Raw genomic sequence first — 22,105 nt, 5'->3', positions numbered from 1 at the left:
CGGTTGGCAATTGCAATGGAGATAATGGAGAAACATGCTTTGGAAGCTGTTCGACTTCCGAGGCACATTCGTAAATGGAAGCATTCACTTCCGGGTTGTCGGTGTTCAAAAGCCGGAATATTCGACTTCTGAAACATTTGACGACCAAGGTTCCACTGTACCAATACTTTTTTTGGGGGGGGAGAGAATTACCTATTATATTTATTCAAAATATTTATTTTCCATCCTACAGTGGCAGAGCTTCATACTCTGGCACCGGGGGGCAGAGAGCAGGCGGGAAAGGGGCTGGCGTGCGTCCCAGGGGCATGGTGTGCCACCCACAGGGGCGTGATGTGAGTCCTGGGGGAGTGACGCACATTCTGGGGGCGTGGCATAGTGCCTGCAGGGGCTGCCACGATGGCACCCCACCATGATTACGCTGTTGGGGCAGTGCGCTCCCCCCACACTCCTCTTCCTCCGCCACTGCCATCCTACTCAGCAGGTGAGGCCTGATCAACTTCATTGTCAACCACGCTACATTCACTGAATGTCTGCATTCAATTGTAAAGTTAAAAGTAATGGACCTCTGTCAGTTAAGTCCAGTCATGAACGACTCTGGGGTTGCGGCGCTCATCTCGCTTTACTGGCTAAGGGAGCCAGCATTTGCCCGCAGACATTTTTTCCAGGTCATGTGGCCAGCATGGCAAAACCAGAACAGCGCACGGAAACGCCATTTACCTTCCCACTGGAGTGGTACCTATTTATCTACTTTCTCTTTGATGTGCTTTCAAACTGCTAGGTTGGCAGGAGCTGGGACCGAGCAACGGGAGCTCACCCCGTCACGGGGATTCGAACCGCTGACCTTCCGATCAACAAGCCCAAGAGGCTCAGTGGTTTAGACCACAGCACCACCCATGTCCCTGCATTCAATGGTACCACCACCACACACTCTACTTTAGCTGTGCATTGTATGGGAAGATCAGCAGTGGTAGGAAATCTGGCTTTCAAGGAAATTTGTTTGCTATTACTGAACTAGCTGTTGAGGAATTCCTGATAAGCTTCCAGTTTTCTATAGAAAACAATTTTTTTGTGGGGGGGTTGGAATCCTGGTCTGGATCATCTGGCTGCAGTTATTAGTTCTGTTCACCTCCTTAGATGCCATATCCACCTTCATTTTTCACTTACTTTCCATCAGCAATGTTGACGGTTCTGAAGAGGGGATAATCTTCTGGCACAGGCTTCCCATTTTGATCCTCATACAGGAAGACAGGCGACCTGCCCACCTCAACACCAACTTGCTGGATGCCTTGTTCATTGTAGACAGAAAAAAGAAAGGACTGGATCCCTTTTTTAGGTTTCACTGTAAATAGTATCGAAAAGTCTTCAGGGAAGTTTCCACCTGTCGAGAGAAAAATGCAGAGTCACTAATCTTGCGGAGAAGAAATGTCCTATACCTTAGGACTGCTTGGTCACATCCCATGCCCAGGCAACGCTCTGGCCCTACTCTGTGACCTCCTCAAGTGCTTTTGCCTTCTGGAATGTGTCCTTCATAGGTGATTACGCCTCTCGCTTGCTTGCCTGGATTGAGAGTTATGCACCTGAATTTTGTATGGTTAGAATATAGTCAACTTACAGAGGCAGGAGTCAGTGCAGTTGCCCCATCGACTTTTTGTCTCTGGCCCTGCCCTCTGCTGCCATGCGGCCCCCAGAAGATTTTGTGCAAGGGAATGGTAACCTTGGACTGAAAAAGGCTCCCAGCTCAAAACCAAAGTAAATCAAACTTTCTATTACTTCTCTTAAAAACAAGTGCTACAAATTACGGGATGCTTCTTTCTCTTAAAGCATTGTACTTTCCTTCCTATTCATTCCGCTCTACAAGCACTTAATTGTATGGCCACTTCTGAACCTCAATCACGATTTCTTTAAGTGCTGCAAAGGGAGAATAATGAAATCCCAAGTCCCATTAAAACCAATTGGGCTGAGAAACTCATTTAGATGAAGACTCACATGATGAGATTTTACATCACCACCTTTATTGTTTGTTCCTTCTTATTCTGCGATATGATACACATAACCTGTAACTCCTTTTGTCCTCTATTCAGTTGCAGTTGTTGCTGGTTGTTATCTGACAATTAAAATTAACTTTAAAAAGCAATGGGGCTCCAATACCATTCTTGATCTTATTCACATAAAGTCCCCTCAAGTTCAATAGAACTCACCTTTAATCAAGTAGGCTGCAATGAAAGTGTGCCACGACAAAAGAAATGGGACTTACTTGTGAGTAAGCATTAGGACTCGAGTGTTGGTTCCACTGATTTTAGTGTGGCTTGGGCAAGCCTAATATTGGTCACAATCATCCATCTTTTGGTAATCTAGATCACTGTAATGCACTCTACGTGGGACTACTCTTGAAGACAGTCGAGAGGCGGCCACAATTTTGTATGGTGCAGCTTATCAGAATCATAGAACACCAAATCTGCAGAAGCTGCACTGACAACCTATATGCTACCAAGCCCAATTCAAGATGTTGGTGTTAAATTATACAATCCTAAATATATGAGGACCCATATAGTTGAAGGAGCATTCAGGGGTCATATTCATTGTCTTTGCATGTGTGACAGATGCATGTGTGCCCATATGCTCTGTGTGTGTGTGTGTGTGTGTGTAGGAGAGTGAAAGTGGTGTGTGTGTGTGCTTATGGAAGGTTGTGGGATCAAGTTTCTGTGTATGCCTGGTTTGGTATAACCTTTGGTTATTTAGATGTTTCTGAACTCTAACTCCCACCAGCTCCAGGCAAGAATGGCCAATAGCCAGGAATAATGAGAACTGTAGTTCAGCAACATCTGGAGGGCCAGATGTTCCCCATACCTGGGTTATGCATTTGAGCATAAAGTCCTTCATTTATTTATTGCTAAGCAGCAAACTGGCTCGACTACTTAACATAAAAAAAAAACATATTAAGCGGTATACGGTAAAAGATAGAAAAACATAGCACGGTGTAAAAAAACAAATTATCTTGCTGGTTTCCTTTCTGCCCCAAATTCCAGCCTACCATGATAATTTTGAATGCTATTTCCATCTTCCATAGCATTAAGCTAAGTGTCATTTGCAAATTTGACAAGCGTCCCCTCTACACCATGCGAGTCAGGGGACCTGTAGATGAATGAAATAGCTGTGGAGAGAGCCATTCCTGTTTTAAACACTCGAAGCCCTTAGTGCATCTAAGGAAGAGTAAAGCGAGTTCATTTTTAAAGCCCAAATTAGAACCGCTTAGCATCCCGGTGGGATGGGCTCCAACCCAATTTGCATTTGAGCGATATAAAACTGCTGGGGCTGAATCATAAAGTGGCTTTGTGGAGCTTAAACAACATTAGATGCTCTACAGGTTTCAAATTGCTTAAGCTCCTTAAAATCGCTGTAAGTGAGAGAGGGTTTGAACAGATTATGCTCACGGAAGGTTGTGAAATATTCCAAACCATTTGAATCTGTCTCTGCCCTTGGATACAATTCTGGGAATTTGACTTGTAAAATCTTTCAGAAAGAAAGACAAATTTCAGGGCAGAAGCTACAGGAAGTGGGAATGGCTTGCTTGATGCACTGAGGCCTTCATTTCAAAAACCTATGGATTCCTCTCTAACCCTATATATATATATATATATATATATATATATATATATATATATCCCAGTAGCACCTTAAAAACCAACTAAGTTTGCTCTTGGTATTAGTTGGACTCTAAGGTGCTACTGGACATTATGTATATGTTTTGACTGCGTCAGACCAACATGGTTACCTACCTGAATCTCTAACCCTATTTGTATTTCACCTGTTTCTTCGTGAGGCATAATTGTATTTATTTATTAATGCCTACATTTTCAACCTTGGGTTCCCAGATGTTGTTGGACTACAACTCCCATCTCCCCCAGACAGCTTAGGCAGCAGCCATGAATAATAGGAGTTGTATTCCAATGACATCTCGGGACCCAAGTTTGAAGAACACTGCTTTACACCATTAAGTGACAACAAAGAAACAAATGTGAATTGTATTGGAAGCACTTTCTGTTGACACGTACAAGAATAGAGCATCCTATGTCTGCAAGCTATTTTGTTCTCAGCTGAAAATGGATATGCTCAGCGCCCTACCTTTTGGCACAAGTGACTGCAAGAAGGAAGAAAAAGCTCAGACCTGCACGAATGAGGGCCAGAAGGACGGAGAGCTTCAGACTTGAAAGGAACCGAACACCTGCCTTGTCTGAACTGTTAATCTAATCTAAAGGATATGCTGAGAATGTTTAAGGCAGGTGGCACTAATTCATCTAGTCTGGACATGTGCTTTCAGGCTGCTAGAACAAACTGCAGATAGAAAACTACTGTGGGAAGGTCATGGACAGAGGTTTTGAAGCGTTCTCCCAAATTGAGCAGTGGATAGCATTATTTTACTAGATTGAGTTGTTGTTGTTTTTATTTTTTTAAAAAGCCTCCCAGCTGCTTACTGCAGAAAAGGAGGCTTTATGTATTCCTCCGAGCTGAAGTGATTATCTGTAAATATTGGCATCTTTTGGCCACCAAAATATTAAATGCAATGCTTTTCATTCAAAAGTTGAATGCATTTATCTCAGCCTTAAGTCCACTGATTTCAACTTTGAGTATGTCTAACCCTGCATATCATACATTATCTTTACTATATAGACTTAAAAAAAACAACAACCCACAAACACACAATCCTCTGAGTGTCTTCCTGTAAAAAAGCAACTTTGGTCCTCAAATGGTCTTCAGAATAACAACTTGATGCAGCTCTTCAAGCTGAAGCGAGTAATTGCAAATATTAGCATTCTTTTGCCAGCCACATATTAAATGTGACAGTTTTCATTTGAAAGTTTGAAGGCATCGCTTGAACATCGTATCTCAAACTTTCAAATGTGAATGAAATTTCATTCTGTGCATCCAGTACTCCCAAACTGGATTGAGAGGGGATGCAGGTGAGCCCAAGGCAGCATGTTAAAGGGTGAGGGTGGCAGAATGGAATCCTTCCTTTGAAGGATAGAATGCTCCATCCATTCTCAGCCAGCCTACTCACTTTCCTGCATGCAATACCTTCCTGCCTATGGCTGCAAGACAAGAGCTAACATACTAGGGCTGCTGTGATTACCACTGTAACAAAATCCACATCAGTATTAAATACAATTGCATCTCACCTGCCAAACATTACTGAATGTGCTGTCAAATATAAAATACTAAAATCAGGTACCGTGGTGCCAGAACTGCAGGTATAAAGTATTCTAAGATAGTCAGGAAATATTTTGGTGATATGCCTTGGCTTAGCTCAGCACTGCAGCAGAATGACCAAACAAATAAAATGGTTGATTGATTCAAAACAAGAGCAGTCCCCTTTCCAGAAGCCCACATTTGTTCGTTCATACTAGGTCCTGATTTGGCTTAGCATGATGTGCTCATGAGGACAGTATCAGATTTTGTAACTGAGCTGGTTCACACATAATGTTAAGCCATAGTTAACAAGTAGTTGTGGTTTAATGAAAACGAGAAGCATAGTTGTGAGGGACAGAAGTTACAGGCAAGTCCCTCCCATCTTAAGTAGCAGCTCGTCACCCAGCGCGAGTGCTAGTGGAGAGGGAGAAGTCTCCAGCGGAGACTCAGGAAGTGGTGACCGAGGCTCTGGCAAGGTAGCGGAGCCCATGCCCAGTGTGGGAAGGGAAGTGGGGGGCAAGGGAAGAAGGCCGATCCAGCCGACCCCGGAATTGCGCAGGAAACGACGGGGGCGGAGATTCAGTATGCCTAGACTACTTTGCTGGAAGAAAACGCGTGAATCTCCATTCGGAGGTTCTGACCCCTAACTGACAACATGTACATAGTACTGTTCTGCACTGTAAATAATCAACACTAAATAAAAGAATGAAAAGACAACGCCTGGAGGAGTCTTTACTCTAGAGCAGCCGCTACAGCGCCTGTGACAATAGTGGTGCACACTACTGATTAGCTCCCACTTTGCTCCTTCCTCTCTTCTGTCTTCAGGAGGCAAGAAATCAGAGGCTAGCTTTGCATTATATGTGAACAAGCACTCGTGGTTTTATTTCCCGCAAAGGAATGACAAGTGGTAAGCCAGGAATAAATCTGGAAAGAAACGAACCACAAGCACTCACCTTTGGTTTGTTTCTTCACAGCATGACAAAGATAGGAGCAGGAGAGGAGAGTGACAGAGGCATTAAGCCTTAGTTAATATATATTGCTATAGTTTAACATTATTCACAAACCAAGGCTTTGTCAGGTTTAGGTGACATGACAAGCCACAGTTGAATTTTTTTAAAGGAAGCAAACTTTTCCAAACCCTTCCTCACAGCCACACCAGAGAAGGACAGGGGGTAGTCACAAGACCTGGGGAAGACTAGACTCAGTCACATAACAATAAACCATGGCTTGTCATGTTTTAGTTTACCTTGGGTATTAATATTATTTCGCCCTCCACTTCCTTGTAGCTATTATTCTGCCTGCCATAAGACTATCCTGTCCTGGAGTTTAGTGCTCTCCAGCCACATAATTGTTTTTAAAGGTAGAATAATTCGTTCAGGTAACAGGGGAAGTAAACTCATTGGCAATCTTACAGTGATAATGCTGTGGTTACAGGTAGGTAGCCGTGTTGGTCTGGATCGAAGTAAAATAAAAAAATTCCTTCAGTAGCACCTTAAAGACCAACTAAGTTGATAATGCTGTGTTCACAGATGGTTTTGTGCTCAGTTCATTAAAGCATTCACATTCTCTCCACTTCTTTTGTTCAAGTGGAGAACACGCTCTCGCTCTCTCTCTCTCTCTCTCTCTGTGTGTGTGTGTGTGTGTGTTTTCTCTTTTCCTCCGCTGTTCAAATGGTCCTCCCCCCCCCCACTTCTTCACCTGCATTCCCAGAGAGAAAAGCTCTTGAGGCCATCTGGGGGGCAGAAATGTTAGTTCCTCAGATTAGTTCTAACACTAGAAATCCTACAAATGTCACAAAGGAAGAAAAGGCGGGGAGCGAGGAAGACAGAGCCAAAGGCTATTTTAATTTAGGTAACTGCCAACAAACAGCATAATGAGCGTGTTTACTCTGGCAACCAAAACACACACACACACAAAAAGAAACCCAAAATGAGCAGCTTCCATATCGCTGCCAAACCTACCAACTATATTACAGTGCCATTCTGAAAAAATAAAAACCAGCAGCAGCATCCTAACGGCAAGTTAGCACAAGACTTATTTCCCCTCAAGGGAATGTCTGTTCTGCGCTCTCCAGCCCTGGCTTTGGCAGAGGGCATTTTATTCTCTGCTAACAGCTTCTAAAAGGCAACGGTCCAATGACCATTCGAGAGCTTTCAATGGCAAGGTCACTGTGATTTAAGACTGAGTGACAGCTCCGCTCTACCATCAGTTCTTATTTGTGTAAGCGAGCCTTTTCTCAAAAAAGAGAGAGAGAAAAGCTCTCTAGCTAGGGCATGAGGTGGCAGGGAAACCCTGATAAAGCAAGGGGGCTCTTTAATACTGCCGAAGAGTACCCTGAAGAGAGTGCCATTGTTCCCAAGCGATTCAGAGCTCGTTTTCAAGGGCAGCTGCTGCACAGGCCAGCCAAGAGATGCCGCTTCCTCCGGAGGGGACGGTTGTCAGGTGGCCAACAGTGAGCGAGAAACTCTGCTCGCATAGGGCCAGGAAGGCCGACTGCTTAGATCCCACTGGAATGAATGGGATTTCAGTAGCAACCACCGTGCAGGACCGCAGCCACTAAGTTGTAAATTCCAGTGGGTTCAATCTTGTTTTTCTTCTCTTCCTGCTCCTTATTTCAAGACTAATAGTTCCTTCTTTAAAAATACAAAAAGTTAATACGGTGGTACCTCTGGTTGCGAACGGGATCCGTTCCGCAGGCCCGTTCGCAACATGAAAAGGCCGCATCCTGAAGTGCCACAGGTGCATGACACAATTTCAGTGCTTCTGCGCATGTGCGTGCCCCAAACCTGGAAGTAACCCCTTCTGGGACTTCCAGGGTTTGGCGCGTCCGTAACCTGAAAAGACGCAACCTGCAGTGGACGTAACATGAGGTATGTCTGTACTATCTCTGTACTTCAGGCAGATATACTTATTGGTCAAGTTACCACTGACAAGGTGACCCTCTGGGTCACAAAAGCTTATCCCCTACTAAGGCATACCCTCCAACATTTCTTTGATGAAAACAGGTAAAAGGGTAAAGCTAAATGACTCCTAGACGTTTAAGTCCAGTCAAAGGCAACTATGGGGTTGTGGTGCTCATCTAGCTTCAGGGTGAGGGAGCCAATGTTTGTCCACAGGCAGCTTTCCAGGTCATATGGCCTGGAACTGCTTCTGGCACAACAGAACACCATGGCGTAAGGCAGAACACACAGAAACACCGTTTATCTTCATGCCACAGTGGTACCTATTTATTTACTTGCACTGGTGTGCTTTTGAACTCCTAGGTTGGCAGAAGCTAGGGCACAGCAACAGGAGATCACCCCGTTCCAGGGATTTGAACCACTGACCTTCTGATTGGCAAAGCCCCAAAGGCTCAGTATTTAGACCACAGCGCCACCTGCATCTGATGAAAATAGGGACATCCTATCCATACCCTCCAACATTTCTCCGATGAAAATTTGGATGTCCAGTTCTATTTTTCTAGAAAAGGAGGTGGCAGAACTTACCATGCACACCACACTTGTTCTCTTAGAATGGCAATGGCGCCCTTTGTGGCCCTCCATATACTACTGGACTACAGCTGTCACCATCCCTGATCACTGGCCATGCTGTCTGGTGCAGATGGGTCTTGAAGCTCAACATTTGGGAAACTAGGTGTTCCTCACTCCTGACATCATATCTTAGTCTATAATCTGAAAACAGCACAATCCTATTGATCTCTACCCCAGAGGAAGCCACAATGAAATCACTGCTGCTTAAGAATAGAGGCTAAACCAGTTTTCCAGTTCCATTAAAATGGGAAACTATGATTTAATTTTAAAATTCCAGAAGCCTTCTGTTGCAAAGGGAATGGGTAGTGGTTCTAATTTACATTATTTGTTTCCAAATTGTCTGCAATCTACAATGTAATTTGTCATGGTGCCTGGATAACTTTACCAGAAAGAAAATGAACTTTCTATATCATCACTTCCTGTGATGCTTTGATGTACTTCCTAAGGAGGGGTTGGGAACTGTTCCATGGTAAAATGTAGCCACACAAGCCCCTTTATCTGGCCTTTGGGACTCTCCCCAGGCTACACATCAGACCTGCATACTTCTTGAGTGTTTTCATTTGTCAGGAAGCTGCCATTAAACTCTGATAATGCTTCTTATTTTCCTGAATTGAGACTGGACAGAGGATGAATTAGTCTACTGTACGAAGGTCAAATTCACATTTGGCGCTCTGCTCATTTTGGCCTTTGGCCCCATCCACCACTCATATGTGGCCCCTGAAAAGCTGTCCAGAAGAGAATATGGCCCTCAGTTTGAAAAGAAGTTTCTTTTCAACATTCTAAAATGTTGATTAAACAAATGAAGTTGTAACCATAGTTTTGGGATGTCATAAGCTTAAAGACAAAGCCAAGAGCCTGTAAATACATAAAAGATTAACTTCTCCCAAAAATAAATATTACAGCTCACAAACAGCTTCCCTCACCTGGGTACAATTGTTTGGTTGGAGCACTGAGTTGTGCATTTTTTGAAACTCTGTAGGCAACATCTGATCCTTTGGAATTCCTTCTGTTTATGCAAATTCCTGCTGTTTTTGATATTCCTTCTGGTGAATTGTGAAACTCTAATGCTTTGAGCACGTCAACTGGTTCAGCTGAAAAACAAAGAGAAAAATAATTATTATTCACACGCCTTCTAAAATATTGCATTTGCTCACTTCTTAGAAACTGAACTGATGTACATATTCAGGAGCATGTTCAGGGATTAAACATCATTTTGGGTCACCCCCCCCCCAAAAAAAAGCTCTGGTGGTACAAAGCCTATTAGCAAATGTCCAATAGGTTCAACAGCCGCTGAACTCCCTTGCTTGTGCTATCAGAAGTTAGGATCTCATGAAATAAGACTAGTCCGAGTCACGACAAATGCAGGAGGCCAGTATCCCTCCAATCCACTAATCTCCAACCCCTCTGTCTTTTTCTCCAGAAACAGGAATGAAGGTTATAAGGAAACCAGATGTGGAGTTAGGAAGATATGACTGTGCATACTCCAAAAAAATATGGCAGAGTTGGCTGGAAGAGGGAGGAAGTCTAACGCAAGAGCAATGGAAAGAAGGAAGGAAAGAGTAATCAAAGGGTGACAAAGGTCCCCTGGATTTAAGAAATCTCTCTTAAAGGGGGAGGTATTTAATCCAAACTATCATACACCACTTTTAAAACATTTCTGCTTAGGTGTCTTATGATGTACCACAAACGTTCCATTTGTCAGGGTGCCACGAAGCAGGAGTTGTGTGGAATCTGTGCCTCAAAGAGGTGAAGTCAAAGAGACAAATTTACATCTACCACAAACTTTAGCAGATTTTAGACCAGAAGCATTCCATGGCAGAATGCTTCAAGGAGGAGCTAATTGCCATATGGGTACAACACTGCAGAACTGCTCAGATTTGGAAGCTGTACTCCTGGCCCTGGGCAACAACACAGGTTGTACCGCCACCACAAGGCAGTCAACTCTTACAAATTGTTGGGCAAGGAGCATGCATGACTAGCACCATCTTTTGTACGACAACGACAATTTATTTATTATTTATATTAAATTTGCACACCATCCTTCATCAGAACATCACATTCTACGAGTGGGAAGCCACTGCATAAAGGGTCCATTCTCATGTTGCCAACCTCCAGAACTCTCGAGGAGGCACACGAAAAAGGGTCTCAGATGATGATTGCAGGATCCAAGATGGTTCATATGAGGAGATTCAATCCTTGAGGTATTGTGGTCTACAAGAGGAAGCAACCAGGTGGTCACTGAAAACTACAAGAAAGAAGATTCCACCTAAACATTAGGAAGAACTTCCTGACAGTAAGAGCTGTTCGGCAGTGGCATTTGCTACCAAGGAGTGTGGTGGAGTCTCCTTTTTTTTTAGGTCTTTAAGCAGAGGCTTGACAGGGATATGTCAAGAATGCTTCGATGGTGTTTCCTGCTTGGCAGGGGGTTGGACTGGATGGCCTTTGTGGTCTCTTCCAACTCTATGATTCTATGAATCCTGTCCACCAATTTCACTGAAGTTATTGCTGTAAAAGCTAACCCTATCACAGTCCAGAGAATACCTCATAGCAAAATCATAGTCAATTGAATACAAAACCCCCCTTTTTAAAAAATAAATGAATACATAAGAAGGTAGTCTTACTTAAATAATTCAGCATCCAAATATAGTAGCAGCATTTGTTGATTCAATGCTTCCACCCTCTGTACTTAAAATTCACATAGCATGCAGAAAGATCAAGAGATATATAAGGTGTATGAAAAGATGTACAGTGGTACCTTGGGTTCTGAAACTTAATCCATTCCGGGAGTCCGTTCGACTCCCAAAACCAAAGCACAGCTTCCGATTGGCTGCAGGAGCTTCCTGCATTCAAGCGGAAGCCGTATTGGACATTTGGTTCCCCCCCAAATGTTCATAAACCAGAACACTTACTTCTGGGTTTGCGGCATTCGGGAGCCGATTTGTTTGACAACTAAGCCGTTCGAGAACCAAGGTACCACTGTATAAGGATTTCTTAACCTGAAAAGTAACACTAAAATATTAACCAGGAGGAAGACAAGTAGCCATAAGATTTGTCTTTGAACAGATTTAATGATCGCTAACAGTCCAGCATCCTTGACCATTGGCCATGCCAGCCAACATTTAGAGGGCACCACATTGGTTAAACCTGGCACAGAAGAAATCAAACTGAGAAGAGGATGACCTACAACAACCGGAACCCAACTTTGGTAAACCACAGAAAGAAGTTTATATGGAAAAAGATTTACTCAGTGAAAAAGAGGAAACTTTAAACAAGTTATGTAGCATGCTATCAGTTTGATCAAAAGTTGGATTTAATTCAGCAGTCCACCCTTCTGCTCACCTCCCTTACCAAAATGATAGTTTTACCATGCTTTGTCGTGATTTTCTCTCTAGCTGGAAACTGAGGGCTAGTCATGGATTTGCTCAGCTGCACTGAGCAAAATCCCTCCAAATGTAGCCAGGAGGGAAGGGGTGATTTCTGGCAAGAAATTGGTGCATTTCCTCATCAGAATCCAGAGCACATTCTGAATAAAGACATATATATATCTGCAAGGTTAGTGTATCCTATCTAAGGATGGATATATCTGTCAATTTTGGTTTCTCCCAGTTTCTCATTTCTCCAATCTTTAATTCTGCTTGCCCCATTATCATGTCAGTTTGATATTTTGGTAATAAAGAGAATACTTCCACACACATTTCATACAGGAAGCTCAACAGGTAAAGCATGAGACCCCTTAATCTCAGGGTCATGGGTTCAAGCCCTACATTGAGCAAAGGTTTCCTACGTTGCAGAGGGTTGAATAAGATGAACCTTGAGGGTTGAATAAGGTGAACCCTATAACTCTACAATTCTATGATTCTCATGATATATGCACTTTTACACAATTTTGACTATGGTTCACATCTTGCAAGCATTTATTTCCAATGTACTGTATGTCAGTATGCTATTTCCCTTAATATACACATTTTTACATGAACATTTCTCAAATATACACATTTTTTAACCCCCCCCCTTTAAAACCAAAGAACTGCACCACAAAATTCTAAGGAGGACAAAATTTAAAGCATAACTGTGTTTCTATTAGCATATTGATTCAAGAAGTGAAAATTCCCTGCACCCCTAACCTATCTCCCATCCACCAGTTATTTCTAAGCTCTTAGAAGAAAGGAGGTGGCAGTAAATCCCATAACCAAACTTAAGTCCTTTCTGTACCCAATACTCATCACAACCAGCTTCTTTCACAACAAAAGGAGGTATCAGCTTGGGTCCCATGGCAAACTCGAGAGTTTGAAGTATCAGGATAAAATAATGCAAAAGTGGCCAAAGAAAGGACACATCTCATTTGTATTCTGCTGTCTCCCCAAGATACTCAGAGCGAGTACAAAAGTTTATCCCATTTTATCCCCAGAGCAACCCTGTGGAGTAGACTAGGCTTAGAGAAAGCGGCAAACCCAATGCCATCCAGTGAAATTCATGGCTGAGTGGGAATCTGAAGACAAATCTTTCTAGCTAAATTCCAGCAGTCCATTGGTTATTTGGCTTTCATTTCTGTAAACAGGTACTGAAAATTGTCCCAAAGCACAATTGCTAACTGCAGCTCCCCCTGCATAAGAAGATTTAATTGTTTAATTAATTAATACTGGCTTAGGGGGATTATGGTATTTTTACAAGGAATATGCATGTACATTCACTAGGGGTAACATTTTTTTAAGGATTCTTAATCTGGAGACTGGATTAGGAAATTCTCAAGAGACATTCCAGCTTTATGATGCTATGACTGTGTTTATAAAACCCGGGCTCTGTAGTTCTCTGATCCCTTTAGATATATTGCATCTAACCAACATTCAATCCAACCAAGTTAACCACTAGCTAGATAACGTTGCATAAAATTAAGTGAAGCCTTATCCTAGGCAGGACATAGAAACCTTATTATTTATACACCAACATTCATTTGCCACAGATATGGGGAAGCAGTGGCCTTACAGATGTTGTTGAACTCCAACTCCTATCAGCCCAGTCAGCATAGCCAATGATGGAGTTGCAGGTAATAGAATCATGGTAGCATAAAATGTAGAATCAATGCCGAAATCTCAACTAGATCAGGACTGATGGCCATTCAACCTCGGCTTAAAAACCTCCAGTGAAGGAGAGTCTACAACAGGTTTCCTCAACCTCGGCCCTCCAGATGTTTTTGGCCTACAACTCCCATGATACCTAGCTAGCAGGACCAGTGGTCAGGGATGATGAGAATTGTAGTCTCAAAACATCTGGAGGGCCAAGGTTGAGGTTGAGGAAGCCTGGTCTACAACCTCCTGAGGGAGTCCGTTCCACTGTCAAATAGCTCTCGCTGTCAGAAAGTTTTTTTCTGATGTTTAGTCGGAATCTCCTTTCTTGTATCTTGAAGCCATTGGTTTGAGTCTTACCCTCCAGAGCAGGGGGAATCAAGCTTGCTCCATCTTCCATGTGGCAATTTTAAAGATATTTGAAGATGGATATCACATCGCCACTCAGTCTCCCCTTTGCTAGTCAAAACATACCCAACTCCCTCAAAAATGCCTCATAAGGCTTGGTTTCTAGATCTTTGATCATCTTGGTCTGGTGGAGAACCACAAGCTCCCCATCCCAGTTTTAGTGACTCGCTTTATTCCCTCTGCAAAGATGTCAAGCACCGGTGAAATGAGAGGCACACTCCACACAACCAAGTTCAGATGGCAATGAATACAGAATTATTTTTCATCACAGGTAATGGTTGTGTGAATCATCATGACTCGTGTTCCTACTTGCTTGCAACTACAAAGGTCTGTGGAGTATAAATATATGTTCTATGTTGCATAGATCCCATTCATGTAGAAACTGATGGCTTACCTGTACCTAAATATATGCTCTATACGTTTTGATCAAAGGCAAACTCTTTCACACAACACCCACTGGTGGCAAATGAAATTTAGTATTGACAAAGCAGTATATTGACCAAAAAGTCACAGTTCCATAACATAGCAGGTACTGCATTGTAACAGGGGCACTGGTAATCAGACAAACTAAGGCAATCCGCTCCATGTCTGGATGCAGCCTAAGTGTGCAAGCATACAAATAAATTAGCACTTTTTTGTTGTCTTTTCTGGCCAGAAGCCACGTTTTTTTGAGAGGAGGGGTAGCCTCCTTATGAGATAGCATTCCCATACCTCACTCCTCTCAGTGGCCCATTTGTGACTTCATTTGTGTTGAAATTCAGGGCCGGCTCTAGGTAGAGCCCCGGTGGCGCGGTGCGCAAGGGCGCCGGGCTGGTAGGCAGGGCGCTGCGCAGCAAAGCCGCACGGAAACCATGTTGCGCCCTGCGAGGGCGGGGGCACCGGAGCGATCTCCGCCCCTCAGTGCCAGGGCGCCCGACCTGCTCGAGACTGCCCTGTGAAATTCACCATCTGAGCTCACTAGAAGATAATAATAATAATAATAATAATAATAATAATAATAATAATAATAATAATAATATCATGTCACTACGATAGCACAATCCTAGGCATGTTTACTCAAATTAAGTTTAGGTTGCCATAAAGAAAACAACCAGAACTAAATGGCAAGCAGTTTTCCGAGCACCAGCTCACTGTAGCAAACAAAGTGGGGGAAAGATCTCTTTTCTCTTTTGCCTTCCAGCTATACTAAATGCAGTTGTAAAACTTCAAGCAGGGCTCAGACAGGTTGTTTTCTTCATACACTTTTAAAAGACATCATCATTTGCCTTAAACTTGAATTAAAACAGAGCAAACAACTGCTTAGAATCCCAACACTTCATAAAATTGTTGAAAAGAGTACAAATGCCTTTTCTCTCTTAACTTAGATCTGATATCAAAAATACTATGAATGTTTCTCCCCCCCCCTCCTTTTCCATTCTAGCATTTCATAAATCTGCATGTCCTCTGTCAGGAACACATGGTGGCAAACCTGGAATTATTCAGCGCTGCGCAGTGTATAAGACAGCCTGAAGGCTGATATCAAAAGCTGCTGAAATTGCGGCCAAACCTCATATTGCCTTGTTAATGTTCTAAAGACACATGTTCCAGGTTTTCCCTATCTGTCAATAGATTTTTATGAAGTTCCTTCCATCTGGAAAGAAAAAAATGCAGAAACAAACAAAACACACACAAAAACCATAAAGTAATTCAGAAGGTTTTGCATGATTCCCAATGAAAAGTTGAGTGATGGAGGGCAAGTTTTCCTGAAAGACAATTTGGGCAGCTCTATGCTGTGTATTCTCAGTTCACACAAGTTCAGTTGCTGGGGTCCATTGAAGAAGGGTCATTGGAAATGTAAGATAAAAGAGGGCACCTTTCATCATATGTGGTGGAATTGTAAAAAGATAAAAGAATTCTGGGAAATGATAGATAATGAACTTTTTTAAAAAAAATGTTTAAAATAACATTTGATAAAAGACCAGAAGCCTTTCTCTTAGGAATTATAGGTGCAGATATACTGAAATATTTGAGAAGACTATTCATGCATGCAACTACAGCTGCAAGACTGCTGCTTGCCCAGCAGTGGAAAGAGGAGAAAATGCCGACCGAAGTGGACTGGCAGACGAAATTATTAAAATATGTAGAGATGGCAAGATTGACAGGGAAAATCAGAAATCGGGAGGATCAAAGCTTCAAAGGGGAATGTGACAAATATAGACTGTATTTAAAAGAACACCGTAATCATTTGAGTTCTTTGGCAGGCTTTCAGTAACTTGCAATGTTACAAAGACTTTGGATATTTTGGAGGACCGTAATGTGGAATTATAATAATATGCAGTTAATTTAGATATATAAAGGACCCATGGAGGGGAGGAGGGAAGTCCTGAGATTTGGAAGAACCTTGTTTGATTTTGAAATTGAAATGTGGTAAATATGAAATTTATTTTGTAAAATTAATAAAAATTATTTCCAAAAAGGAGAGAGAGGAAGTGTCGTAGTTCAGTGGTAGAGCATCCACATCTCATGAAGGCCCAGGCACAATCCCTGGCATATCCAGTTGGAGCTGAAAAAAGACCCCCATCCTGAAACTCTGCCGCCAGTCAGGGACACCAGTACTGAGATAGACTGACCAGTTCCCTACGTGCCCATGCACACCGTCAAGCTAAGGCTGGGAAGACCTCTCCCTGAATTCTCATTTAATTCAAATGAGATCATTTCCAAAGAGGAGATGCAATTTCAGGAGGGTGTGTGATGAAACCGTTGGCTTCATTTCAGGACAGAGTAAGCGTTACCATTAGCACAGGCACTTGAGGGGGGATGGAGACCGGTGACCAGAAGTCTCTGCCACCACAGCATTTTTAAAGTGCGTGCAGAATGAATTTAAGAAGGCTATTGGACAAGCTGGAACGTGTACAGAGGAGGGTGGTCAAGATGATCAAGGATCTGAAAACCAAGCCTCTTGAGGAGCAGGTGAGGGAGTTGGGTATGTCTTGGCTGGTAAAAGAGGAGACTGAGTGGCGCTGTGATAGCCGTCTTCAAACATCTTTAAAACTGCCACATGGAAGATGGAGCAAGCTTGTTTCCCCCTGCTCTGGAGGGTAAGACTCAAACCAATGGCTTCAAGATACAAGAAAAGAGATTCCGACTAAACATCAAGAAGAACTTTCTGACAGTGAGAGCTGTTTGACAGTGAAACGGACTCCGTCGGGAGGTTATAGACTCTCCTTCACTGGAGGTTTTTTAAGCAGAGGTTGGATCAGTCCTGTATGATCTAGTTGAGATCCCTGCATTGCAGGGGGCTGTGCTAGATGACCCTCAGGGTCCTTTCCAACTCTACAATTCTTTGATTTTATGAAAGTGTAAAAGGAACAAAAAGAGCGTCTGCTGCCATGCCAACACTCATCTACACAAACTCTCACCTCGCCTTTGAAAGGTGATGAAACATCCCTCCTCGTCGCATTTTCCACTTGTCAATGTGTGGCAAATTGGAGGCAAGAGGGGATGTTTTGGGTCAGCCATATTTCAACCATTCTTCAAAACTGTCTGCATTATGTAATGATTCTATGTGCTCTAGCAGAAAGGCTGCCCATAGATAGAAAATGTAACCCCCTCATACACTTTTAGTTTATTTTAATCATCTGTTCCTTTTTTTTTCTAGCAGAGTCCACAGGCATAAAAACAGATGAGGCACCACCAGAAATCAAACAGATGAATAAAAAAACAAGAGGCAATGCATCAAAGGAATGTTGGGAGATAGGAAAGATTTAACAAGACATCTCAAACGCCCAGACTACATCACCACTAGGAATTAACAGAATACTGATTGTGCTCAAAAGTCAAGGCATCATGAGCTACGTCCAACACTTTCTTCCTCTCTCATATATATATATCTGCTGCAAAGATTTTGAGCATCAACACCAGGCATCTCCAAACTCGGCCCTCCAGATGTTTTGGGACTATAATTCCCACCATCCCTGACCACTGGTCCTGTTAGCTAGGGATGATGGGAGTTGTAGTCCCAAAACATCTGGAGGGCTGAGTTTGGGGATGCATGATCAACACATTTTGAGCATCAACATCAAACCATCAGAATCACACCAAGGCAGTCATCAAATCATTGAATGCAGACCTCTGATAAGGGCTTTCACTCATTACATTCAACAAGTGTACAATCTGTGTACACAATACTGGATCTGTGCATTTGTACAGTTATGCACATGTAATGTTCAATATACAGTCTGTGCACCTGCACATGTGACAGTTGAGTTGTACATCTACAAGCTTACACTCTTTCACACTTAGCCATGTGTACAGAGTGGTATACCTATGCTCATTATAATGGGTGAGAAAGCCTTTATGTGGCAAACAATAGAGCAACATTTATAAATCCAATGAATTACCCCTATGCTTTTTTACTTAGAACAAACATCAGTTGGGTTTTCTGCAGCAAATGGCGAGTTGTTCTGAGGGAAGTGGCTGGACAAAAGAAAAATACTCTTGGACCCATGTCTAGAAACTGAAGTAATCATGGGACAAAGGGAAGTGTGGATGAGCCCTTGACTGGGAGAAAATAACCATGAATACAGTGGGAACTACTTGAAAATAGATCTGCACAGAATTGGGCTGCAAGAATAGACAGGCATGGTTGTGTATCAGAGTGAGATCCACAGGGTTGGTTAGTTGTATGATCCCCACCATACATACACATCCAGGTTTGAAGGTACAATTCCCTCGACTTCTGATGTTTAGGCTGTGCATGGCATTGTTCATGCAGTCAAAACAGCACCACTCACTCATAACAGGAAGCTATCAGCAAGAATGTGGGGAGGATCCTGAACTTTGCAGAAATGTTGTTGCTGTTGTTGTTAGAACAAACCCGGGGGGGGGGGGCAAAAACAGTCCAATGAGGTCTAAACATGCTCAAGGGCCACTGAACACTTCCAGGCTGTGGGGAGGAAATGAAAAACCAGGGGAGCCTGGAATTGGAACAACTGGAATCCTGAACAGGGAATGCTCCACATTGCAACATGCAGCAGCCAGCATAGTGGGTTGATGGTGTTTCCCTGACTTCCCAGCAGGTAAGTCACTGCTGCTTACCAAGAGAGGAAGGTACAAGGCAGTAGGACAGGTGATGTCATACAAACACATCAGCTGGAGCACCATATTGGCTCAGCCGGTGTGTTTGCACTGCACCAACCTCAGGGGCACCTTGTTCCTCCCAGAAAGCAGAAGCAACTTACCTGTTGGGAGGTCAGGGCAGTGTTTGTGCCCCTTCCCACATTCATTTGCTACTGCCGATCCCCAATTATCATTTATGTCATCTACCCCAACCCCAAGTACTGCAATTGTTTTTCTTTGGTGTCTCTATGTGAATGGTCAGAAACTGCCATTGTCCCTGAATTGAACTGGGGAGTTTAATAACATCTGGAAGACCACAGATTCCCCATTCTTCTATACCTCTCATTGGAACTGAAAGCATGTTGGGGAACAGCTCTTCTAGAAAATGCAGGCATATGCAAGCTCACCCTTAATGAGGATTGGTGCTGTGTTTCATAAAAGCATTCCTGCATTATCTTCAATCAATACGAGCATTTGTTGAGTCTTTAATCACAGACACACAACACCTTTCCAAAGATGGAGAAAGAAATGGCCAAAGTGGGGGTTTCCCCCCCAAAAAATAAATGATAGCAGGTTTTTGAAAGTGTGTGCACAATATCACAGCCGATTAAATCCTTCCAAATTATTCTGTTTCCAAATGGCTGCACGGTTGACTCATAGCTCAAGCTCCCTTTGTTTACTGCTCACAATTTTTCTGTCACAATTAATGGCTGACTAGAATAAGGAAAAGAGAATCTCTATCAGGAGGAAGAGTCCTTTGCTAGACAATTCAAGGACAGAGCAGTATACATCCCTAAGCATATTTCAGAGGATACAGCCAATAAGTCCTAGCCAATAAGAGGATACTCATTAGGGAAGCAGGCACTGTTTTATCCTTGGCATGGCCACTGAAGCCTCGGCCTTGCTCCAAGTTGTAACTTGCTGGCACTGGCCTGTAGTGACCTATCAGCAAAATACCTTAGCAATGAGAAGGGAGTTTTTCCAGGGTGGTGGTTGATGACTTCAGGTTGTGGAGATCTAATATTATAAGACCCATTTCAGCAATCCAGGTAGAAAAGAAATTGTTTTAGGGAATGGATAATGCCTCTCCAAATGTTTGTTGACTCTGCCATAGCTTGCCAACCACCTCTGCTTTGTATATGTTACTGGGGGTGGCTGGGTGGTGATGGAGAATTCACAAAGATCAAGAGATCTTTGATGCTACCATGCGCATGCATTGTGACCAAGGCTCCTAGTTCAGACATCATCTTAATCAATCTTGTATTTCCCAGTACTCTTGGCTGGAACAGCACTAGAATCATGAGTTGGGAGAGGAGAGGGGAAGAGTCCTCCTCCCTCCATACATTCAGTCACTGAAGGAGAATCATCAAGAAAAGCAGGCAAATAAGTGGGTAAAGGGGTAAGGGGAATGAGTTGGAGAGCTATGGGTGGTGAGCTGAGTGGAAGCAAGCAGGTGAGTGGAATTGAATTCTTCCCCAGCTTGACTTAAAATCCAAGCCAAATAAGAACTGAGGGGAGGGTGGGAGTTCATGATGCTCACATTATATTTCAGTGTTATGATGAATCACCATTTTCTGAACCTCGGAATTACAGATCCTCATTCAGTTAAGCCTTTTCTTTGTCCAATACCAATGCACTAATTTTCACAGCCCATCATTTGAAGCAGATGTGTTAGTAAACCAGCCACAAACATTTCCTTGTTGTTGTTGTTTTATTTTAAAAGGGCATCTCAGAATTGTTTTATTAGTAACTATCATTCAATCTTAAAAGGAGAGCGGCACTAGTAAATCCTAATACAATAAAATGAAACATACTAATGAAAAGCAAAAATAACAACAACAAAAATGTAAACCAGCAAATGGAATTTAATATAAGAATTGATCTGGTTGTACTTAATTATTGCGTAACTCCAAGCATCTCAGATGCATTCATAAATGCCTAGTTGTTGAACAGTCAGCCACAACAGAATACTGTACAGAAGGAAACTTGCATACTACACAACACAGGCTAAAGGAATTCACATAATCACATCAAAAGGGAAAAATAGGGGGACAATTTTTTATAGAGCTTGTGGTGGTTGGGGTGGTTATTCCCTGATATGAATGAAAAGTTGGGAGAAATTAATAGAAATGCCTGCCCTGTTTACAGTAACTTTTACCCATGCTCCTTTACCCATCCTGGGAATAGGTCCTGTGCCATCAGCAAACTTGTTCCATTATTTCAGAGGATGTCTCCACCTCCCCACTTCCTGGCATAACATGTATGAACCATCCTTTAGGTTCCTTGCCTTAGCCTACCCAATCCAGAGAGAGGAGGGGAAATACTTTGCCAAGCAAAAGAATTTTAACATGGTACCCAATAGGGATGGGTGCTGTGTGACCACAATTCCAATCAGTGGCTGTGCTGATTGGGGTTGATGAGAGCTGGAGTCCCACAACATGCAGAGGGCCACAGCTTCCCTGTCCATGACATACCCTAAAACTACCCCATGTGTGCTTGATCTGGGCCACTGTAGGACATCCCTGACACAAAGTTCGGGCATTGCTCCTAGGATATATAGACACATAAACATCACCTTGTTGGACAGGACCAAGGGCCATCTAATTCATCATTTTCAACCATGGTCCAGAATCATGGCCATGCTTGTTTATGCATTGAAATTCAAACTCAAAAAGTCCGATTTCCCAAGGGGAATGCCGCATGGCTCCCATCTCTTTTAAAATGCTCTGACTATTTCATATGCTGGGCCATATGCCAGCTTAAACTTCTGTTCCTTGACTCCTCGCTTCCAGCAGGAGCAGCTGCTGGACAGACAGCCTCCTT

The 22,105-nt window shown here is 42.9% G+C and overlaps 1 protein-coding gene across 2 annotated transcripts in view; it reads right to left on the bottom strand.

Annotated features, from left to right (window-relative positions):
- Window positions 1-22,105, bottom strand: part of COL11A1 (collagen type XI alpha 1 chain) — a 248,703-nt gene that overhangs the window by 207,680 nt on the left and 18,918 nt on the right. For both annotated transcript variants that reach the window (XM_035122972.3, XM_035122973.3), the window contains exons 2-3: window positions 9,638-9,805; window positions 1,165-1,378 (exon numbers count right to left, since the gene is read on the bottom strand). In XM_035122972.3, coding sequence (XP_034978863.3) covers window positions 1,165-1,378; window positions 9,638-9,805 — 382 coding nt within the window. The remainder of the gene's footprint in view (window positions 1-1,164; window positions 1,379-9,637; window positions 9,806-22,105) is intronic.

Source organism: Zootoca vivipara, chromosome 7, assembly GCF_965207765.1.
Source record: "Zootoca vivipara chromosome 7, rZooViv2.hap1.1, whole genome shotgun sequence".
Lineage (NCBI taxonomy): Eukaryota > Metazoa > Chordata > Lepidosauria > Squamata > Lacertidae > Zootoca > Zootoca vivipara.
Note: the sequence above shows the minus strand (reverse complement) of the source record. Positions and strands in the feature narration are given on the sequence as shown.